This window comes from Aspergillus foveolatus (assembly GCF_047715535.1).
Source record: "Aspergillus foveolatus strain CBS 279.81 unplaced genomic scaffold BDW70scaffold_21, whole genome shotgun sequence".
NCBI lineage: Eukaryota > Fungi > Ascomycota > Eurotiomycetes > Eurotiales > Aspergillaceae > Aspergillus > Aspergillus foveolatus.
In genome coordinates, this window is record NW_027396085.1 from 385,780 (window position 1) to 407,187 (window position 21,408).

At 48.5% G+C, this 21,408-nt stretch overlaps 6 protein-coding genes across 6 annotated transcripts; 3 read left to right on the plus strand and 3 right to left on the minus strand.

The window, feature by feature from the left end:
- The first annotated feature begins 3,296 nt into the window (after positions 1 to 3,296).
- BDW70DRAFT_46002 (putative YT521-B-like splicing factor) lies at positions 3,297 to 5,387 on the plus strand. Its single transcript, XM_073744061.1, has 3 exons — positions 3,297 to 3,413; positions 3,488 to 4,734; positions 4,810 to 5,387. The coding sequence occupies exons 2-3, from the start codon at positions 3,556 to 3,558 to the stop codon at positions 5,332 to 5,334; spliced, it is 1,704 nt and encodes a 567-aa protein (XP_073596486.1). The 5' UTR covers positions 3,297 to 3,413; positions 3,488 to 3,555; the 3' UTR covers positions 5,335 to 5,387.
- Positions 5,388 to 5,779: 392 nt separating this feature from the next.
- On the plus strand, positions 5,780 to 7,791 carry BDW70DRAFT_135545 (uncharacterized protein). The gene is made up of 2 exons (XM_073736705.1): positions 5,780 to 6,098; positions 6,156 to 7,791. The coding sequence occupies exon 2, from the start codon at positions 6,365 to 6,367 to the stop codon at positions 7,187 to 7,189; it is 825 nt and encodes a 274-aa protein (XP_073596487.1). The 5' UTR covers positions 5,780 to 6,098; positions 6,156 to 6,364; the 3' UTR covers positions 7,190 to 7,791.
- Positions 7,792 to 8,049: 258 nt separating this feature from the next.
- Positions 8,050 to 10,244, minus strand: BDW70DRAFT_149983 (sugar porter family MFS transporter; the record flags this gene model as incomplete). Its single annotated transcript, XM_073739096.1, has 7 exons — positions 8,050 to 8,400; positions 8,442 to 8,569; positions 8,640 to 8,909; positions 9,064 to 9,488; positions 9,561 to 9,615; positions 9,663 to 9,864; positions 9,921 to 10,244. The coding sequence occupies 7 exons, from the start codon at positions 10,242 to 10,244 to the stop codon at positions 8,050 to 8,052; spliced, it is 1,755 nt and encodes a 584-aa protein (XP_073596488.1).
- Positions 10,245 to 10,646: 402 nt separating this feature from the next.
- On the minus strand, positions 10,647 to 16,888 carry stt4 (1-phosphatidylinositol 4-kinase STT4). The gene is made up of 10 exons (XM_073736706.1): positions 16,855 to 16,888; positions 16,611 to 16,800; positions 13,995 to 16,562; positions 13,837 to 13,945; positions 13,272 to 13,785; positions 12,844 to 13,215; positions 12,536 to 12,785; positions 12,288 to 12,485; positions 11,952 to 12,239; positions 10,647 to 11,903 (listed from the first exon to the last, which is right to left on the minus strand). The coding sequence occupies exons 1-10, from the start codon at positions 16,860 to 16,862 to the stop codon at positions 10,677 to 10,679; spliced, it is 5,724 nt and encodes a 1,907-aa protein (XP_073596489.1). The 5' UTR covers positions 16,863 to 16,888; the 3' UTR covers positions 10,647 to 10,676.
- A 636-nt stretch (positions 16,889 to 17,524) lies between these two features.
- BDW70DRAFT_46162 (CAMK family serine/threonine-protein kinase) lies at positions 17,525 to 19,908 on the plus strand. The gene is made up of 6 exons (XM_073744063.1): positions 17,525 to 17,758; positions 17,816 to 18,302; positions 18,352 to 18,938; positions 18,993 to 19,123; positions 19,181 to 19,197; positions 19,241 to 19,908. Exons 1-6 carry the CDS (start codon positions 17,717 to 17,719, stop codon positions 19,870 to 19,872), a joined length of 1,896 nt encoding a protein of 631 aa, XP_073596490.1. The 5' UTR covers positions 17,525 to 17,716; the 3' UTR covers positions 19,873 to 19,908.
- A 405-nt stretch (positions 19,909 to 20,313) lies between these two features.
- On the minus strand, positions 20,314 to 21,391 carry pmp47 (putative peroxisomal membrane protein Pmp47; the record flags this gene model as incomplete). Its single annotated transcript, XM_073740726.1, has 3 exons — positions 20,314 to 20,426; positions 20,478 to 21,205; positions 21,270 to 21,391. The coding sequence occupies 3 exons, from the start codon at positions 21,389 to 21,391 to the stop codon at positions 20,314 to 20,316; spliced, it is 963 nt and encodes a 320-aa protein (XP_073596491.1).
- Positions 21,392 to 21,408: the final 17 nt, after the last annotated feature.

The following is a 21,408-nucleotide window of genomic DNA, read 5'->3' on the forward strand; positions in this document are numbered from 1 at the left end:
AAGAAAAAGACTGAGTCAAAGACTGAATTGAGCCGTCAGAGTCTCTGCTACGAGAACTTTTCCTCTATGAAGTGCAGCGCAATTTCATGGGAAAAATATCTACCGGTAATAGTGGGCTTGTGGCAATTCTTAATAATCGCTACTTGTCGGTATATCGCGTAACTTCCCCTTCCGGACGAGATGAGGCATAAGTGGTGGGGGCCGCACTCATTGGCCGGCCTCTCGTACCGAAACCACGAATCAGAGCTCTCCTGGAGCCGCCATCTGCCGGGCTTCTTTATTTTCACTTCCCCAGGGATCTAACGGACCTACTACTCCGTATGTGCTATGGAACTACCGAGTAGTTTTTAGTCTTTCTGACCAGTGACACAAGCCATCTCGACAAGAACGGTTTTGCCTCGCTCTGGCCATGCCCCGCAGGGATCTACCAGCCCTAGTGGGAATCCATGCGGTCCTGCCACATCCTCTCGAGGCTCGCGCCTGCACTCCCTATCCCGAAATCAATCAGCCCATCTTAAAATGACTTTTACCGAGTGATTCAATGCCGGAATGCTACTAGAACTTATTTATGGTCCTATGTGCTGAGCCCGCATTGTTCTTTTCCGGTCGTCCGAGGTGGCGGATGATCCCCGCTCTTCGTCGCGAGTCGAGACTCAAGATTCGAGGCCGAGGGCCAGTTTCTTATGCTGATTTCTGTTATTCAAGGTGGCGTTCGTCTCAGCCACAGCGCCGATGTCCCCATGAATCGATTCAGGAACAGTATCCACTCGCAAGAGCTGGGGGGGCATACGCATTCTTCTGTGTATAAAAAATACGGGCCACTCTGGTTTGCAGTAGTGCCACCTGCGGTTCGCTGTCAAATCACAATCCTCTGGATAAAGACTCCGTTCTCCTAATGCCAATCCTGTTGCCACGGAGCACTTGGTCACTCAGTTCCTGCCCCTCTACGCCTATGGAGTATCCATCATTGACTTGCCACCGTTCGACTGAAGAAAACTCGACACTCATGATATCTAATTCCTCCTACTATGGCTTCTTGCAGTAGCCCATATCGGAATTCCTCCCTAAAATATAGTCTGTCAAAAAGCGACCCATGGATCTAGCCAGGCCCGATGCTCTCCGGCTACACCCAATCAGGCTTTTACAATCAAGCCATCTACTCATTGTATGTCGCCAGTTTTCACGTACTATGTGGGAACTATCCTGTCGTGTCATCAGGCTAGCCGTCTGCAATACTGATAAGAACCGACTGTTCGGCTCGACCCTTAAACAATTCACGGCCTTGCCTTCTGCATTCACTCCTCGTCCGAGTGATCGAGACCCTTCAGGAACATCCGTGCGGGAAGCCATTTCTCTCTTCTGGGCTCTCCCACGCAAACGAGCTAACGGGTTCCTTGTGGCGGTATACTATCAATCGGCTCGACTTACAGAGTAATCTGCAGAATTCGTCGATCGTGCTGCCGTCGATCTTCGCATGCCCATTTGATCGCTGTGGCGTGAGAGGAACAAATCCCGGTCTGGAAACGGGGCCCCGATCTGGTAACCCAAGAGTGGATGTTTTTTCTCCATCCAGGAACGGACCACCGCCACAAGGGAGTCTCAGCCCTCAATGTCAATTGCCAAATGACCCTTCGGCTATGCGAGCATCGAGCATCTAGTTTATCTACGGTGCTTGTGACTAGTGACATTCGCCGCCCGGTCAGCCCGTCGCCCGGGTACCTCTTCTGAGAAGGCCGCGTTCCCCAGTAGCCCGTTACTGCTAATTCACTTCATTGGTTTCACTATCCGCTGCCGTCCCCTCTACGGAGTAGCCTTATCCACACCGGGTGTACAGGACTTGATTTGCTGGGATCTCATCCCTAAAGGCCCGCTGCATTGACTGAGGCTGGGCCCGACGGCAGAACGCCTCTACTACCAGCAGGAGGAAGGCCCTTTACAAAGCCCAAGGTCCCATCTCCATATCTCTACCCTTTCAGTCCTAGACGGAGCGGGCTTACAGGCCAAGGAGACGCAAGCAGTCCCACGCTTCAACCGGCCGAAGTGAGATCGATTCCCAGCTTTTGACCGACACCTTTTTAAACTGTCGCTTGTGCCAAACTGTAACTAGCTGCATGTAAGTCACGTTGGCATATACTGATGCTTGGTAAATCATGGCCAGAGCGCAGACCGATTGATTTCTCTCCTATTTAGTGCATCGGATCTAGCCCGCTTTTTTTTTTGTTGCTTGCAATTTGTTCTAGTAGACGGAGGTGAGTACGTTATTTCCTTTTCCGTTTCTGGCTGCTCCATATTTTTTGTTCCTTTTCAACAACCTTGTCATACATGCGCACATATTTTCTTTGAGACGTGACTATGGGCTTCATGCCTGAATAAGGGGCGTTCTTGGTTCTGCTCCCGTCCAATCCCCCAACTGTTTCATCTCCAGTCTTTCCCTTCTCCTTTGCATGGGGGTTCCTATTGGATTATGAGGTCTTGGATGCTGGTGTGCTCAGAAAGAAGCTGGGGAGCCAAGTTTTTGTGGGTTTTTGCCTCGTTGGGGCTCCAGAAATTTCTCGTCTTCTCTATTGACAATCCGCTCAGCTTGCCTTGACATCTTGTATGCAGCTGGGCTGGTGGTTTGCGGGAGATTTCTTCCCCATTTCCTACCATCCGAGTTCTTCTCCCACCCCTTATGACCCCAGCTCCAGCTCTGTTCCGTGGCTTCTCTAGCCAAAGCAGCAGCCATGCCCCGATCCTCCATGAACAGTTCCCCATATAGCCCGTTGTTTCCCATTGCTCCTGTGTGATATTTCTTTTCTCCACTCTTTTTTCAGTTGCTTCGCTCCTATTTGTGCGAGCCTCTTACTATGTGGCTCTATACCATCACCTCGGTTTTCTCGTCTTTCAATCCTGCACTTGCTCTCCTGAGGGATTTGAATACACCTGCAATATCGAGACGAGCGTTGTGGACGGGTGTGAGAGAGAAGCAGCCAAGTTCCGCCTCCTGACTCGCCCACGCTGGCAGCTGCATGTCTGGATAGCGTCATTTTTTTTTTCTTTTCATTTTCTGTGCTGAGCATTCTGGAATCATTCTGACCTTCCGCGAGAGTCTTTTATGCATCTGCCGTCAGCTTATATACGTACTATAGAATACATCTTGTCAGAATTACTTGATCAAACCAAGCTTCAATAAGGTACGTACGTTTGTGACACCGGGTGTCATTTCTGCTTGCTAACGCTGCTAAGTGCATTCGTGATTATACGTACCGTCTGTTGCACGTACTATCGCCTTTAAGTATTGACGGAACCCGATCGATGGACGGCGGTACTCAAAACCAACCTACAGTAGCTCGAGAGGCCAAGGGGGAAAACAGAGCGCCATCAGAGTCAGGGAGGTCAACCGACCCTAGCGGGGCTCATCGACAAAAAAGTAAGTCATCGCTTCGTGCTATATTTGCCATAGCATATCCATGATTGGGAGCGCATTCACGCTAAAACTCACGTCTAGAAGTAGCATCCTCTCGTCAGATTTCCCAGTCCGACAATGTACAGCACTTTTCGCAAGCGCCGAACTACATGAACCCGACAGGCAATTATGCACATCCACAATCTGTCTTTGGTATGGGGAATATGGCGTCCGCGCTGCCTAGTTATATGTCCGGTCCGTTCCAGTATGACCAGCAAAGTATTCAGCAGCAGCAGTTTGTCCCTGTCTGCCCCAATCCAGCCTCCATGTACGGCATGCCGCAATTTCAGTCGTTCCCCGCGTCCGCACCTAACCCTAGCATGATGTTCCACGCTCCGTATCCTCAGATGTATATGCCCTATGTTCAGCAACAGCAGCAATATCCGGATGCCACAATGTCGGTCGCCAATAACCCAAACTCTGCTTCACCCCAGAATTCGATGGGCGCGTACGGGCATGACTACTTCCACCAAAATGTGTATGCGACGCAGGCGCATCATTCAAGACCTGCGAATGCCTTGCGCCCGTCTTCACAACTGCATAATCAAACCGATCCGAACACGCGGAAAGCAAGCCACGGCCGAGCAAAAGAGGATAAAAAGCGGATCACAATTGTTGATGGATCGGCCCAGATGAAATCATCCGTCACACAGGGTCCATCAGCAGGTAAGTGCACACCATGCTGCAAGTTGTCTGCGGTAATGGGAGAAGAAGAAGAAGAGGGAAAGGGAAAAAAACTAACAGCGGTGGTTGGATCAGCTGCCCCTAGGTCGAACCTGCCGAAAGGAACGTCGAGGAAACCGAAGCAATCCGGCAATGCCCTCTGGGTTGGAAATCTCGCGCCGGGTACAAATATCGTCGAGCTCAAAGACCATTTTTCGCAAGGTGCTACAAAGGACCTAGAGAGCGTGTTTCTTATTTCGAGAAGCAACTGTGCGTTTGTGAATTACAAAACAGAAGAGGCTTGCATCAAAGCTTTATCAAGGTTTCACGACACCAGGTTACGGGGGGCGCGGCTCGTTTGTCGGGTGCGTCGGGGTTTAATGTCCCCTGGGCCGCATAGCGAGCTCACCGGTCTAGCAGACCAATCTTCGATGAAGGAGGCGGAGGAGATGGTAAGGACTACCGGCACCGAAGATGACGGACGGGAAGGTTCATACTCCGTGCGCGTGCCTAACCGATACTTTATTTTGAAAAGCTTGACGGTTGAAGATCTCGAACTCAGTTGGCAGAGTGGCATTTGGGCTACTCAGACCCACAACGAGGAGAGCCTCAACCGGGCGTTCGAGGTGAGGGTTCCCCAGAAACCACCGCAGTAGTTGTTGTCATTTGTCGTAAGTTGGGGGGCTAATGGGGAGTAACAGAATGCAGATAACGTTTACCTTTTCTTTTCCGCAAACAAGTCGGGGGAATATTACGGTTACGCTCGGATGATGTCAACGATAAAGGACGATGAAAGCCTAACCCTTGAAATGCCGTCACGCCCGGAGCATCATTCCTCCAACGAACCAGATAGCCCCGATGTCACCCCGGCGCCTGCATCAACATCAGCACCGAACGGTCGCATCATAAACGACGTCGCGCGGGGCACAATTTTCTGGGAAGCGGATACGTCGGAGGATGAGGAGGGCCTCCCCCGACAGCATAAGAACGCCTATCATCCTCCGAATGAGCAGCAGAATCAGGCTCCCGCTGAGCTTCAGCTAATCGGAAAGCCATTTCGAATCCGGTGGCTCTCCACCAAAAAAGTCCCCTTCCACCGCACACGAGGCTTACGCAACCCGTGGAATGCGAATCGCGAAGTGAAAATAGCTCGCGACGGCACGGAGCTTGAGTTCTCTGTTGGAGAGAAGCTGGTGCTTTTATTCCATCCCGAGTCCTCGGGATGACACACAATCTACCACACGACATACGTACACGACATCATAGCTTACATATTCTAACTTACCACTTACCTTAAGATTTCTTTGAAACACGACAAGAAATGAATGGGATCAAAACGAAGACCACGAACACGAACACGGCCTAAAAAGGGATAGACATGGGACCACTATGTACATGGCACGAGATATATACAGTATATGAAGTATAATCCGGATAGAAAATATAATATACATACCTATCATTAACTGGAAGCTGAACATTTGAGGATCATTGACTTTGATTAATAATGAGAGCTGCTGCAGATTCATGATGCTTGATCTTCCATCCAAGGTTTGACGTAGGCCAGTCCAGGCTCAGACTAGCCTCGTTCCGGCCTACGGTCAGCTCCAGTCTAGCTTGCTGTCGCTTCTGTGGTTATTGTGGGGTAATAGAGTCCGTGAGTCTTGAGACCGTGACTCCAGCTTCTCCTTTGCCCTCTTCTTCTCTCCTCACTTTCATCTGCATTTTTCTCTCAACCCATCTCAACCATCTGCAGTACTGGAGTTTCCATCAAGCTCCGGTTCCCTCTGGAACGGATGCTGTAGGTCTATAAGAGCTTCGAACCCTTGACCCCCTCAGCTTTCACACTCATAGTCACATTTCGCCTCCCGGCTTCTTGTCTCATCATTTCACCGTCTTGTTCTTCGATCGTCGCTTCCCCGCTCTTATATCCCTGTCGTCGTTTGGACTGCATCTGTTTCACTGCACTCTTCAGTTTGATTGACGTTCTGTACTACATCACGCCACTCACCTTGCCATATCAGCTAACTCTTATCCATTGGCACAGCTTTCACCCTGAGAACGCACTTCAACCGACGTCCATTGTGCACCTCCTTCTCGAAGTCGAACTCTTAACTTGAGTCGATACCGCTTGCTTGATGTCGTCTTGAGCTCCTCCTCGATCAGATCCCAACGTGAATATCTCTATTCAGTACTTTCATAATAGCCTTCGCAGCTATCCTGCTCATATCTTTTCTACTCTACAATCCTTGAATCATGTCAAACCACAGCTCGACCCCTCCAATCTCCGTTCCCCCATCCTCTTCCCGCCAGCGTCGAGCATCCTTCGCGTCTGGGCTCTCTTTCCCTGAGTATAAGCCAGGCAATCAAGGTTTAGCCAGCCCTCCAACCGGTTCCATGGCCAGCACTATGGCCAATGCTCAAGCAAACCAAAGACGCAGGCTGTCCATCACGACCCTGGGCCTGTCCGGCTCGCCAACTCAGACTTTGCCGTATGGAAACCGAAACTTTCGGCAGGGTAGCATCTCAAGCTCCGTGGGATCTAGCCCCGGGAACCCCGAAGAAGCCATTGCAGAAGATGAAAACTCGCCTCCTGGCACCATGCCGAGGTCTCCATTTGTCCGCCGACTTTCTTTCGGTGCCCAGGCGCTGCGAGATGCCCGCGCTGGAAGCATCGGCAACGGTAGATACCATCTCTCTCCCCCTGTATCACCTGCCACTGGAAAGCGCCGGACAGCGTCGTCTGCCGGTCTCTCCAGCCCTTCAACCGACACAGGTGTTCCAGTATCATTATCTGCAAGTACATATAAAGGTCTTCCCCAGAACGATACATCTAACAAATCTTGGCGACCAATAGGCGAGGGCTTCAACTGGTCTGAAGCTCTTCGAGCAAGGGCCGAACGCGGCCCTTTATCTCCAAATTCGGCCCAGGCCCAGCAGGCCCCGCAGACCCAGCACCGCCGGTCTGCATCCGTTGCGTCCCTGGATCAGCCCGCACGGGAAATGCCCAAGCAGCCTAAACAAGTCAATAAACCCGACTTCTTCCAGGAGAAGATCCTCAGGGGCGACTTTATGGACTGATAGTCACTATTCTGTGAATTCACGGGCTGCTGAGAAAGCGCCTATTGATTCTCGCTAGATGAGTCCAGGATACGGCCGCTGCACCTCAAGTATATGATTAAAGGATACATATCTTACATACTATGACATAGCCTGGGAAGTCAGTACTCGTTTCTGGCCTTACCCGGAAACTTTTTTTTCTCTAACTTTCTATCTTGTCTACGAACTTACTTTTATTCGCTCTTCTTGCCAGTGACGGTTCTGCATTATGTTACCGGGTTTCCATGCTCATGTTTTGATTGATCTTTTCTCCTTCGATTTGAAAACAAAATCACCACTCGAACGGAGAACAATCGCACATAACGGGTTTTATCATTTCGTTTGTCAAGGTATTATTGGACTGGCGTTGTTGCGTTGTTAGTTTTTGATCTGCCACTAAATCAAAATTGCGCTCTGGGTTAGTCGGGGCTTTGTCAAATGGCATACGTGTATTTTCGGTCTCTTGTATTTTACATTGGGAACGATGACAGGTTCATTCACTATTCTGTTCTGCAGACTATGTAGCGTTCTCTTGCGCAGATTATACTCCGTAAGGTCAAGCGCAGTACAAATTTCCATTCTGCTGTTACCTAGAACCGTTACATGCTGCTGTGGTACGTGCGACGCTTAACCCTTCAACTGCCGCTTAGAGTCGGCTAGGCAGACATCAGGGCTGGGTGCGCTGGAATTGCCGGCTCACTCTTTCTCTCCTGGACTATCACGTCCGTTCCAAACACATAGAAAATGGTTCTCTTGGTCAAATGAGAACCGCGATCAAAAAGCAGAAATATGGACCGAGTCCCAAGACAAACAATAAAGCCCTATACTTAGATATAGCATATTTACGCCGACGGCCCAACTCCAGCATCATTGTGGTCAATATGCTGATGTGCTGGCACCTGGTTTCTTTTGTTCGACTCATCCTCATTGGCAAGGTCACGGGCCGCTCGCTGGTCCAGAATATGTGCCGTCGTTACGCGTTCCTCCGGGGGCGGAGGGACCCATTTGCTGCTTTTCCAGGGAGGTACGCGCATCACATACATCATGTCCATTTCTTCAAGCGTCTTCCCTTTGCCCTCGAGTACAAAGAAGTAGACTATGAGTATGGCTGCGAAAAGGCACCCGGCGAACACATAACCATAAGCGAAATCGATATCTCCCGTGATAAAGGGCGTGAAGAACCTGATTTCCCTCTGTTAGCATACTACTGCATAGCATGGGGTTTATTTTGGACATGCCCAATAAGAAAATTCCACAGCCAGTTCGAAGCCGTGGCCATGGCCATAGCCTTAGCTCGATAGCGGGATGGGTAAAGCTCTGCCACGATAGCCCAAATCATGGGGCCCCACGTAGTCGCGAAACCTAAAATTACAGATAAGCATTGTGCTCCCCGCAGTGGAGTACCCACCAGAAAGTATGGGGTATATCTCACCAGTAATAAACAAACAGGCGAAGACAACCATTGCCTTGCCAGCGCCAGGAGTAGCAGAAGGATTTTCCACATTCAGAGAAAAGTGGCCAACTGAGGCAAAAACCATGAAATTCACAAACATCCATATTCCTCCGGTCACCAAGCTTTTTCGTCGTCCGAAATGCTCGACAACATAAAGGCCGAAGAAAGTAGTGCCAAAGTTCACTCCGCCCAAGATCATCTGCGTGACAAACACGTTTGAAATACCTGCTCCATTGAAGACAGTTGTGCCTAGAATAATGGATCAGTCCGTTTTTTGAAGCATCTTCGATTTGAATTTGGCCCAGGGACCAGAAAGCCACAGCCATATATGTGAAATATCACTACATGGTGTAATCACAAGGCACTACGTGATGATAAGCCTTAAAAACTGATATAGACGTACCGTAGTAGAAGAAATAGTTAGCTCCAGTCAGCTGTTGTAGTGCCTGCAGTACGACGCCTAGGGTTATGCGATAAAACATCCGAGGCCCCTGGAACATCTCTATCCACCCATGAAAACCACCTTTGGACGCGCTTTCAGCCTCAAGTTGTTCCCTGATCTCAGTAAGTTCCTCTATGATAACCCGGTGGTTTTGGGGCACTCCATAAAGTTTTGACATGGTTCGTCGGGCTTTGTCCGCGCGCCCGTGTCTGAAGTCATAGCGAGGGCTCTCTGGGAAGAATATGATTCCAATACCGAGAAGTAAAGCCCACAGAAACGTGATTCCGAGAGGGATACGCCAGGATGCCGAGTTGCTCATGCTCTCTGTCCCATAGTTTATGCAGTAGGCAACAAAGATACCCAGGGTAACGAACAATTGGTACGAGCTATGAGGTTACTGTCAGCAGTCAGGTAGCTATCGGGGACGAAGAATATCTTGTCCTAGATGAACAGCCTACCAGACCATGGCCCCACGAATCTGTTTTGGGGACGTCTCGCCTTGATATAATGGCACTATTCAAATCCATTAGCCAACCCTGGAAGGAGAAGGCTGCGCATACCTAGTAAAGAGCAAGCGCCCACACCAAAGCCGGTCACGAAACGACCCATCATGAATTGGTACCATTTAGGGTGTGGCGACGAGATCTGAATGATGAGGCCGACATGAAGAATAATGCACCAAAACGCAATGGACCATTTGCGGCCAAGCCGGTCAGCCAGTGGACCAGCCATCAGGGCTCCCAGAAGCGTACCGATGGACAACTACAGTGGACTCAAATCAATTTAAAGATGTAGTTTTGAGGATTTTCTTGACCTACCATGGACACTATCAGGCCTGATCGCACGTTATTGAAAGCGTAAGTTCCATCCAGCTGCCGCTGGCCGAATCGTCGTTTAAAATTCTCCATTTCGAGAAAACCGGAAATCTGACCAGTGTCATAGCCGAATATAATGCCTCCTATGGAAACAAAGGCACCTAGGGCTAGAGATCGCCAGGTCACGAACGGTACAGGACTTTCGTTAATTTCATCTTGCTTCTCCTTATCGAGCTGCTCCTGGTGGGGCTGCTCCGGCGAGCGGCCAAGACGACTTTGCGCTTCGTCAGATCCGTGATTATGAAGCATTGTTGATAATTTCTTCATGATTAATATCTCTGTACCAGCAACTGCTGTGTATCGGTCTCATGCAAACGTTTATACAATGTCGAGATCTAGAATAGCAGGTATATAGAGAATAAGCAAGCCAATGACGAAAGCCACCAAAATTTGAGAAACGCATTAACAGATGCAGCAAGCCTTCTTATATGGGCTGGATGATATCGCAAATAAGCAACAAAGTCTACGATGACGATGGCCATGGCTGACCAAGCACGGACTTGATCCAATGGTTCGTTACGGGCTCAAATGCTGAAGGCAAACTAGAGGAGTATTTTGTAGTCATGACGTCAGGAACCGTTCTTTCCCCAGACTCGGCAAATTTCTCCAAATTCAGGTTCGAATTGTATACATTATTGCTACTTAGAATGTCATAAAATTAAATAAAATCTGCGATTCAGATATGTAGCTCGCAAATCTTTAGTAAGGGATGCCGTTTGTAAGGAGCTGGAACTGATCATATCCCTTTGTCGACATACTCAAATATGATTTGCGCACCAGCTCCCGCATAAACTCCGCCGCCTCTCGCTCACTCTTGTCGAGGACGAATCGATCGCGGAAGTGTTTCAGCGTCTCAGGTTTGAAGCATGGTAGGCCGCTGTCTAACATCAACGACACAATGTGCGACAGTTTGGCGCTATATGGCCTAGACGCTAAAAACGCCTTTACAACCAAAGACTCGAACCATCGATAAGGCTGAGTCTGTGTAGGATTGTGACTTCCACTGCTAGAGGAATGTGGAGTGCCACTCATCACGGCCACCATTTCCGATGTGAGTTTGAACGGCGCACGTTCGAAGCGTACACCGCCGGGCGCGATATCAAAGCAGAACCCGAAATCGATATGAATAATGTGGCCAGCATCATCAAACATGATGTTGCCATTGTGCCGATCCTTGAACTGCATCAAGTACGAAATGACAGAATATGCGGCCATGCTTTTGACGAAGTTTGTTCGCGCTTCCTGGAACTGAATTGAATCTTCTCCCCCATACTTGGAAACAAAGTAGTCATATAGCCCGTTGACTGCTTCGCGGCCCAGCATATCCCGGGAAATCGAATTTGGCAGCACATCAATGACCCCACATCCTGGTGCTGTTGAAGTCACCCGGTACGGAAATACCCAGACGTCGAGACCAATGCTGGCAAATATACTCCGGAAGGCGGCTATCATCTGCAAAGCTAGCATATCTTGACGGCAGTCGTCTCCGACTTTAAAAATAGCCGACTGCCAGACCTCGTAAGTTTCCTGGTGCGAGTCCGATTGACGATGCTGCGAGGATTGGACCAGCTCGTTCGATGGCAGGCTTGTGGTTCGCGTCTTCTGAATTCTGAAAGTTGCCAAATAAGGCGCCTTTGCGTGGCTTTGTAGAGGCTTCCCCGACTTGCGATCAATTCCAACCACAACGCCGTCTGGGTTGCTGGGAAGATAAACGCCAACTTCAACTTTGATTTTACGAAGCTCTTCCTCAATCTTTTCCTTCTTTTCAGGCTTGCTCTTCTTGATGTACGGGCGAAGTTTTCCAGAGATACCAGTAATCTCGTTGAAGAAAGAGAATTCTCTTTGATAGAAATCGCGCTCATCGTCACTGAAACTTGTAATTAAGGTGTCCATGAATCGATCCAGGGTTGGCTTGAGGGGATCCGGCTGTTCGTGTAAGTCTAATTTCCGTCATTAGTTGCTGATGTCACTTACTATCTGAGAATCCTCATCTTTATAGGAATTCGCCTTCATGTTCCAAATCACTTGATGTGCAAACAATTGAGACTGCTTCGCGGTTTCGAGGATGTACCGCTCGACATAACCTAAGGCATCATATCGAAGAGCTTGAACAAGCTGTGGGACGAAGTAGAATCGAACGTCAAGGGAATGACTCTCCAAGGCCTTCATCGCATATTGCAAGATGAACGGATGGTTGCCGTAGGCGGGCAAGAAATAAGTTAAGCCTTCGATAGGATTGACGGGAGCCCAGTATAGCAGGTACTAATAGTTGTCAGTTCAAAACACCCAGGAGATATCCATATGACTGACCTTAAGTTGAGAGGAAACGTCAGCTGGTAGCGCTGACCCAAACATAATTTCAAGACTACTAGGCTCATCAATGGCCTTCTCAGGGAAGCTAAGAAGTAGTCTCCGGATGTCATTGCTGAGCTTTCCAGACGGGAAACGTGTCGCAAGCTGAATTGCTAAACCTGGGCTCTCAGCCAAAGCAATCCGCAGCATATTCTCCTAGAGGAATTCTTAGAACGTGGCTACGAAGGGGGAGGGAAAAAACAAACCTCCGTGAGATGCTTGCTGAATTGAGGAGGGTTATGCTTTCGGTCAGGTTCCAGCGGATACAACCAGACCCTGAGCCTTGTCCTCTCGTTTTCCAAAAGCACTTGGAGAAGATCCTGTTTCGCCTGAAGTGAAGTGTACGGCCATCGGGTGTTGCAACCCACATCAGACACTTTTGTCAAAGCGGTTACCACATCGCTGAGAATTTTATCTTCCGCCTTTAACTGCAGCCGATTACCTCCAAAGGACCATCTAATTCGTTCAGCAAGGTCCAGATAGAAGCCCTATTCTGAGGAGGTGGGGAGCTTACCGAGGCGGATGTTTGAACCAGTTGAGAGCAGCAGATAGGGTTTGGTGTTTGTGTCGCCACAACGTGACATTGTCAATGGAGGTGCAATGCCTGAGAGCCCTGAGACAGAAGTGGATTATGCGGAAATGCATTTCTCGGGCCAGAGGATGATTACTAGCATGCAAAAGCCCCACTGTCGTCCTGTCAATAAAACGAGAAAAGAGATGTTGCGTCTGTGCATTGCCTAGTCGGACAGCATTAAAATGGCTTTCGAAAAGCTGGATAATCTGTAAGTGTGGGGCAAGAATGTTCTGAGCAAACTGCTGTTGTTGAAGCATTGAATCTTTGTTCGTCGGCAGAAGCTCAATTTTGGCATACATCGGGTCCACATGACTGGATGTACTCAATATCTAAAAGTATTATTGTTGCATGGGGCGGATTGTGCTCACCTGAAAGAGGGATCAAAAAGTCCCTGCCTTCGTAGGATCGTAATCTCCCATTGCTGGACCACCTCAAACAGTATTGTCGGCTCCAATTTGGGATTTTCATACATTACCCCCAACCAAAGGGAGACACCAATTTCAATAGACTCTTTAGAAAATATCTGGAAAGGCAGCGAAACCAGGTAATGAGCGATGACAGCATTGACAGCGTTACTACCGCATAGAAGAGCAGCGGCACGCTGCATAGTATCTCGAATTTTGGGTAGAGCGACCTGCTTTCCGGATTGGACCGCTTTGTGGATACTGAATAATGATTGTTCCATGCTTTTACTCTGTTTAAACGAGGACGAGTCTCCTTGTTTTATTAGTTTGAGCCCTGGATCTAGGTGCTCATCAGTATCATCTGACGTTGACCATACTGGAGACTGCCCAGTGCGACGATACTTCTGACGAGCTGTATGCTGAGCGATGAAATTTGAGGCAACATTGACTCTAGTAACTCCAAGGCTGTCGATAGACCCTGGAAGTATCTGGTTAAACGTGATCGAATGTATTGGTAAAGTATACTCACCAAGTCGATGATCGTTTTGGGGAATGAGAGAGCCCATCTCAAGTGCAAATGAACGGCCCATTGAAATATCGCCGTACCCATCATTATCATCAGATGCCGATAAATAAGACTTTTATGTTACTCAGACGATGTATTTATTGACAAATTAGAGTACGTACCTGAAGAAGGCCCTTGATATCCAGAGGCGCAATGTCCATGACACTCGTTATCCACGCCCTTGCCCGCTCAAGTAACACTTCAAGTGTCCTTCTTCTGTAACCATAATTATCTGGAAGATCGACCTTGACGTGACCAATTAGAGAAGTGAACGTTGACTTCCATTCAAATTCGTCAAGCTCTTCCTCGTGGCACGAACGCCAGACGACCGTTAGAAGCTCAAGCAATGCAAATAAAGAGTTCTTGTCACAAAGGGCTGAGGGACACTCTTGTATAATACTATTCGCGCAGGAGATAGCCACTTTCTGAATTCTTTCTATGCGGTGACAGCAAGCTATGAAGAAACCTGCCAATTCCTTCGATAAAAAGGCAGAATTCCGTTTCCCGGAAAGGGTCAATGCAAGGTAACAGCCGACAACCCGATCGGCGATAGCGGTCATACAGCTAGCCATCTCAGCGGTAGCTAGGGCTGGATCACGGAAGTAACTCAACGGCTTTGTGCAATCACCCGAAAACGCGCGAAGATTCTCAAGTAAGAGGGCAGCATTTAAGAACACCGCCTTGGGGTAACTCAACCGCTTTATTTCGGACTCCCGGTGTGGGATTTCATTGACCAAACGTTTCTTTTGCTCAATATGACGCTGGGGGCTCATGCCACGCCTGAGCACAGTGTTAAGCTCAACATCGCTCTCAATCATGTCCATGCGATCCTCGGACACAAGAGCAGGAGAATGCTTCGCGAGTAATCGCAGCTCTTCAATGTGATTTTGCCCCACGGTTGAACTGAGCGATATCCCATGGACGGCGATATTAAACCACGCATCTCGAAACAGAGCACAGATGTACTGGTCTTGTTCGAGTTGCAACCCTTTTGAGGAGAGTAGAGCCAACGGCTTCAGAAGTGGGCTGATGTCCTCAGGTGCTAGATGTCCTTCGTGCTCATCTGTCGCATCACCCTTGTTTACTAGACTTTCCAAAAGGTGAACAAGGTAGAGTCTATAAAGAGGGGAATCCTTTCTCAACGACATGGAGAGGTAATTCATCGCACCTAAAACTGCATTCACAACATTGCCATATCCTTTCGCGACACCATCGCGGAAAACACGGCCATAAAACTTCAATAGAAGCTGAAACTCAGCTTGACCAGTGGTGATGGAAAGTGCCGCTGTCTCCTTGATTATACAAGCATCCACTGCTGTGTTCAGTTTGCTGATCTTTTGCAGGAGCATCGACTGTGCCAGGGCACTAATTTGTTCATCATGGCAGCTGGTTGCAATTGTCACTATAGCGTGAACAATATTTGGAACGTTGTCCGTGATCTCGAGGGAATCTGCCGAAGCCTGTCGGAATTGAATAACTGCCTCTCCGGTCAGGTAAGACTTGTCAGAGCCAGGGCTCAACACATTCCCCAAGGAGTATAGAGTTGTTATAACGGAATCTTGGGAGAGAACACCGAGAATTTGAGAAAGACATCGAGCAGCGACGGACCCTATGCTTCCTGCATTTATACCACCCTCCATGATGAAACGCAGCAGTGAGCGACTTCCAGATGATGCGCTGCTGACAGACATACGGGAGATAATCGTAATGCACTTTAGAGTTGTCGTCGCAAGTTCAATACACGACATCTGCTTTGGGTCTATGAGGGTATCCTCGAGCCATGACAGAAAATCATCAGTATTTGCATTTTCCGTCAGAAGCGCACAATTGAGGTACCCCGTTAAGGCCAGAGCCTTGACAGAAAATGCAAGTTGCTGTTGCCAAGGCGAACCAACTTGCAGATAATCGGAGCCGTCCTCTAGAAGTTGTATCTCTTCGGCGATGATGCCAGTCAAGCGATTGATAAGGGTTATCTCTGCTTCGTCATGACTCCTGGCGATACCGACACCGTCCACATATTCATCCAGGAGCTCATCATCCGACATATTTTGCGCTCCAATGAGAGATGTTATGCAAGATTTGATAAAGCGCATATAACCTTCTTGCAGAAGCATAGCCCCTAGCGGACGACCGTTGGTGGCATAGCGCCGAGTATATATTTTCCAATTCCGAAGTGTATTGTCTGAGGCACCAGCACTGCGCACTATGGACGAGGCAGTCTCGATAACCACCATAAAATTCTCCGAAAACATTGACCGAATATGGTCGACCATCTGCAGCTTTTCAGTCGCACACCAAAAGGCACTAAATTTAGCGGCAGCTTCTAGGAAACCAACGATCGAGGCGCAAATGGCCAATATACTGACAGACTCGGCAGGGTCAACTTCTGCAGAGAATTCGATCGCCTCGACACATTTATATACATATTCGTTCACGGAATCAAAGACGACTTGGCGCAAAGACGGGTAATTCGACCCTAGATGAAGGAGAGCGAATGTGAGGTGATAGGAAAGCGCTTCCCACGGAGACGGACTAATATCGCGTAGGAAGGGCGAAGGACGGAAAAGCTGGCCATGGGACTCTGGAAGGTATTGGGATAGTTGTAAGACTAATCGCGACGCGTGTTCCTCTTTAGCGACGGAAGGGGCGGCCTTGCAGAGAGATATCAAGACACATAACTCGCGGATATCCTTTTCTTTAGTTAGTTGATGTCACTTCTACTGGAAGAAACGACGAACCATAGGCATCCGTGACATCGGAGACTGACTATGCAAAACGCCATTGAGACAGCCATTCGGTCGATTTGTTAAATGCTGGCATTGGCGAGTAAGCTGGTCAATCTCGGACTCGTGGCTGTCGTCCGGCGTGCTGCTGACGGCTAACTTCGCGAGTTTCTCCAAGGCGGAGGCCCGGATATTTGGATTGAAGCTGCTCATCAGTCAGCGTTTGATAGCACAGTTAAAGGGCTCCCAGAATGCGCACTCGTCCATTTTACGCCTTTCAGTTAACTTTTAAATAGGATTGTTCGTGAGTTGTGTCCTTCCGCGCCTCTTGTCGTCCAGATGGGCCAGGGGCAGGGATTCCAGGGGACTCAAATGATATAGGTAGGTATGGAGAAAGATCCACGTGGGGCGTCAGCGGCCCAGGTGCTCCAGCCTCCATACAAGTACCGAGTGGTACTTGTTTCCGATAATTACCAAAGCACTCCAATATGTCTATACCTCACTTTGCTGAACGACGCGAGTCTATTTTTAAGGCCAGGATTACTTTCTGTCCAAAGACTAGAAGTAATGGCACCATGCTCTGCATTTTGTTGGTTTCATTTGCGGCGAACCAGCAGTTCAGATTCCCTGAAGGGATAGTTGCAATTTAGGCAAGAAGGCAGACATAGAGTGATTTTATGAGCAATGTACCTACTTCACGCATTTGGAAGGATATAAAAGAATTGTATTATATCCTTTAAAGCTACCAGTCCCTACAAAGTAGAGGCGGCGATCTGTCCGTAATTTGAACAGTATACGAAAGAACAATTTTTACGCGCAATTTACGAAGGATGTTGTACCTGATTATGGAAGCTCGAGAGTAGCGTGTTTTCTAAGTCCCCGGCCGAACAGTAAGATTCAGATTGGCCGACGAACTCAAGCTTTTGGGCTTTTATTTCCACCGTTATTTCTTGCTATTGATGTTATTTGACTACCACATTCTTCTCTGACCTTTTTTAGGCTGTCGCTAGTTCAAAAGCACCATTGGCAGCTCCTCCGACCTTTTCGGCTTATAAAACTTCACCTCAAGCCCATTCCGCTACTTCTGCTCTCAGTAGAATGTGAACTGTAGAGACAATACGATGGTACCACGAAATGAGCAAAGTTCCCTTAAGCGCAGCAGGGTAGGAAACCACTCTCCAAGCTATATTTAGCTGCTAATGGCATCCTCATCCTAATAGGTTACTGCAGACCGCGAATCGCAAGATCAAAAGAAGCCCAGACGGTCTGAAAGGATCAGTTCACAGCAACAATCGCAGACGCCTGTCATACAATCATACCTACCCACTCCCCTAACGCATCATGACTCTACGGCTACAGACTTGCGAAACGAAATGACAGCTACTCCGCCAAGTCAAGCTCGTCCGCCGTCACCTTCTGACCTAGGGTCTCCTCCTGGCGATACACAAGCGCTGTCGCAATTTGTCTACCCTCCCCGAGCATTTGCCGATGACGTCGAAGATGAAGCCGCAGAAGGGGTCTGGGGCTACCTCATACCTCTTGACGATAAAGTCCGGGACGCTCTTGTGCTCCGTAAACGTGATGGCTGCGACGCGAAGCCTACTAAGGAGCAATCATCCAAGGAGCGGAAATCTAAGGAGTCTTCCGCGAAACACGCTGCCAACCGACTTCCGGGTGGCTACTTGATTGGACGACATCCAGAATGTGGTAAGCAATACTTATGCGATTTGCCGATGGTGTCACTGATATATCCCAGACTTGTCTCTCAATATTCCAACTGTATCTAACCGCCATTTTCTGGTGTTCCCTGAAAACCGTAGGGGTGATACAGTAGCTATCCTCGAGGATTTGTCCAGTAACGGCACGTTTATCAATGATGCGATTGTTGGCCGAAACAAACATCGCGAACTGGAAGATGGTGACGAGGTGACCATATTGGACGAGGTGCGGTTCGTCTTTAGAGCACCCCGGACAAAGAATATTAGCGGATTTCGGCAGCAGTATCGAGTCTTGCAACAACTTGGAAAGGGACATTTTGCAACGGTCTACCTTTGCGTAGAACGCACTACTGGGGCAAAGTTTGCGGTAAAAGTATTTGAGAAACGAGCTGACTCCAGATCACAAAACGACGCGTTGATGCAAGAAATCGGCCTCCTGATGAGCGTTAGCCATCCAAATTTGCTTTGCCTCAAGGACACATTTGATGAAAGTGACGGAGTATATCTCGTACTAGAACTTGCTCCGGAAGGAGAACTTTTCAACATGATCATAAGCAAACAAAAGTTTACGGAAAAAGAGACTCGCCACATCTTCCGTCAACTCTTCGAAGGCCTGAAATATCTGGTATGCTCCGTCCCTTACATGGCGTTGTTCAGACTATGATTCTAACGTAGACAGCATGACCGTGGAATTGTCCACCGAGATATCAAACCGGAGAACATATTAGTTGCCGATAACAAATTGACCGTAAAATTGGGAGATTTCGGACTGGCCAAGATAATCGGTGAGGACTCATTCACGACCACGCTGTATGTTCTCCGAAAGTATGATCAAAGTACAAATAACTGACCAAATACTACGTCCAGATGTGGCACACCAAGTTGTAAGTACTTACGGGTTCATTGTGAATGATGCTCATTCTCTAGATGTTGCTCCAGAGATACTCCAAGAGTCTCGCCGTCGAAAATACACCAAAGCCGTCGATATCTGGTCACTTGGTGTCGTCCTCTACATATGCCTCTGTGGCTTTCCCCCTTTCTCTGATGAACTCTGTACGCCAGAGAATCCTTACACACTAGCCCAACAGATCAAGCTAGGGCGTTTTGACTACCCATCCCCGTACTGGGATTCTGTGGGAGATCCCGCCTTGGATCTTATAGACAGGATGCTTACGGTCGACGTCGATAAAAGAATCACTGTCGAAGAATGTCTTGAGCATCCATGGCTCACAGGCCAGCTCCCGAGCGTGACCGATAGCACAGACGGTCTCACGGGTGCGTTGGGAAATTTGGACTTCTCCAAAAGGAAAATTGCCCGGGAGAGAACTCTCCTAAGCAGTATCAATGATGTACGTTTCAACCAGCAAAAGACGGGAGACGGAGCCCCCGTTAAAGTCTACCATAAGAACACTGCTGGTCAACGTATGCATAACCAGAGGGCTACTCGCCAGCATGAAGAGTTCCCAAACAAGAATAGTGGACCCAAAGATTTTGTTAACCTCGGGGAACACGGAGATCCGGTATTATTTGAAGAGGAACCGACAAGCCGCTACAATTGAGCTTGACGGGTTGATCTTAATAGGTCAATCGCGATTATCTTTTTTTGTGACGGAGGGTAATAGTTAAAATGGCACATTTATCCTAAACAGCACCAACTGCCAACTTTAGAGCTGCTTTTTCCTTTTGTAACTACGTGCTTAAGAGAACTGAAAAGGAAGCGAGAGCATTTCAGTTGATCAACTCCATGCCATGATTCTATGCACAAAGCCTTCAGAGAATAAATATGGTACTGCAGTGATCAGCGATGGCAGTGATCGGTTCAGTCTATAGTACTCTAGACTATGTATGTCTCAGAGTCCCGCAATGTGATGAAATCAGGGCCCATTCGGAAGCAATGGGTACAGATCCATCTAACATCCGATAACTGCTTCATGGTGAGTTTGTACTGCTTGAACTTCATTATTATCTCTATCTCTTCATACAGACACCATAGAACTTCTCTATTTTGAGATGCGACCCCTCCGAAGTGACGCCATTGCGTCATAAAGAACGTCTTTGAAGGCAAACAAGAAAGCGGCAGTTATTGCACTTTGGGTGACTTTAGGCCCGATCCCTGTAAAAGAATAAGCAATGCATTCTGGTCAACAAGGATTAAGAAACTCACCTTTGTACAGTCCAGTGTAGCCCTCTTCCTTAATGATTCTCTTTAAACTTCCGTTCAAGTTCTCCTTAGGGCCATCCTTGCTGGCAACATGCATTCGGCTTTTCACAGTAATGTATGGGTATGTGATTGAGGTCGCCAAAATCTTGCCAAGGGCACCGAGGTAAAAGGCGTCCTTTGGTGTCATCCGACGGCGGCGTTCCACTATGTTTTTCAACTGCTCGAAGATGGTATACTGCAGAATAGGATTGATCACCAAGACAAGTGCAGGCAGGACGCCGGCAAAGAGTGCAGTTGGTCCCTCCTTCTGAAGTAGGTCCATAAGTGTACCGAAAGTAGACGGCCGCTGCTTCTTGAGAGCTCCGGGCAGTGATTGATCATCCTCTGCCGATTTGCGTGCGGTCACTCTGGTGTTGACGACCCAGATCGGGTTTGTGAGCAGGACAGTTGCACTCCCCGCAATTGCTCCGGCTATCATCGATTCGAGTGTTGACAATTTCTTTGAACGACCTGCTTTTTCGGCAGCCTTCTCAAAGGCAGACCTGGTCCATTCGTACCAGTAGTAGTAGACAAAGTTCGTGACGCTGATACCGAATAATGCTGACTCGAGGCCAGAGTAGAGTCCAACTATTCCTTCTCTCTGCACGATACGACGAATCGCATCAATAGTCGAAGACTGCGCACGCTTGGATTCGACTTGCGCTCGAGTTGAGAGTGTTATAAGTGGGTATCTGGTTAAATCATCCAGGTGAGTATGTGCTGATGAACGGGGAGGACTGGCTTCAAATTACTCACGTCAGAACCATTGACAGTATGCCGCCACCAGCACCCGCCAGAGCATGGGCTATGTTGTCGCTCTGTTGAGCAGCAGCAGCAGCGGCCACTTTCTTTGGGTCCTCGACCTTTGATAGAGACATAACGAGATTCGGAGGTA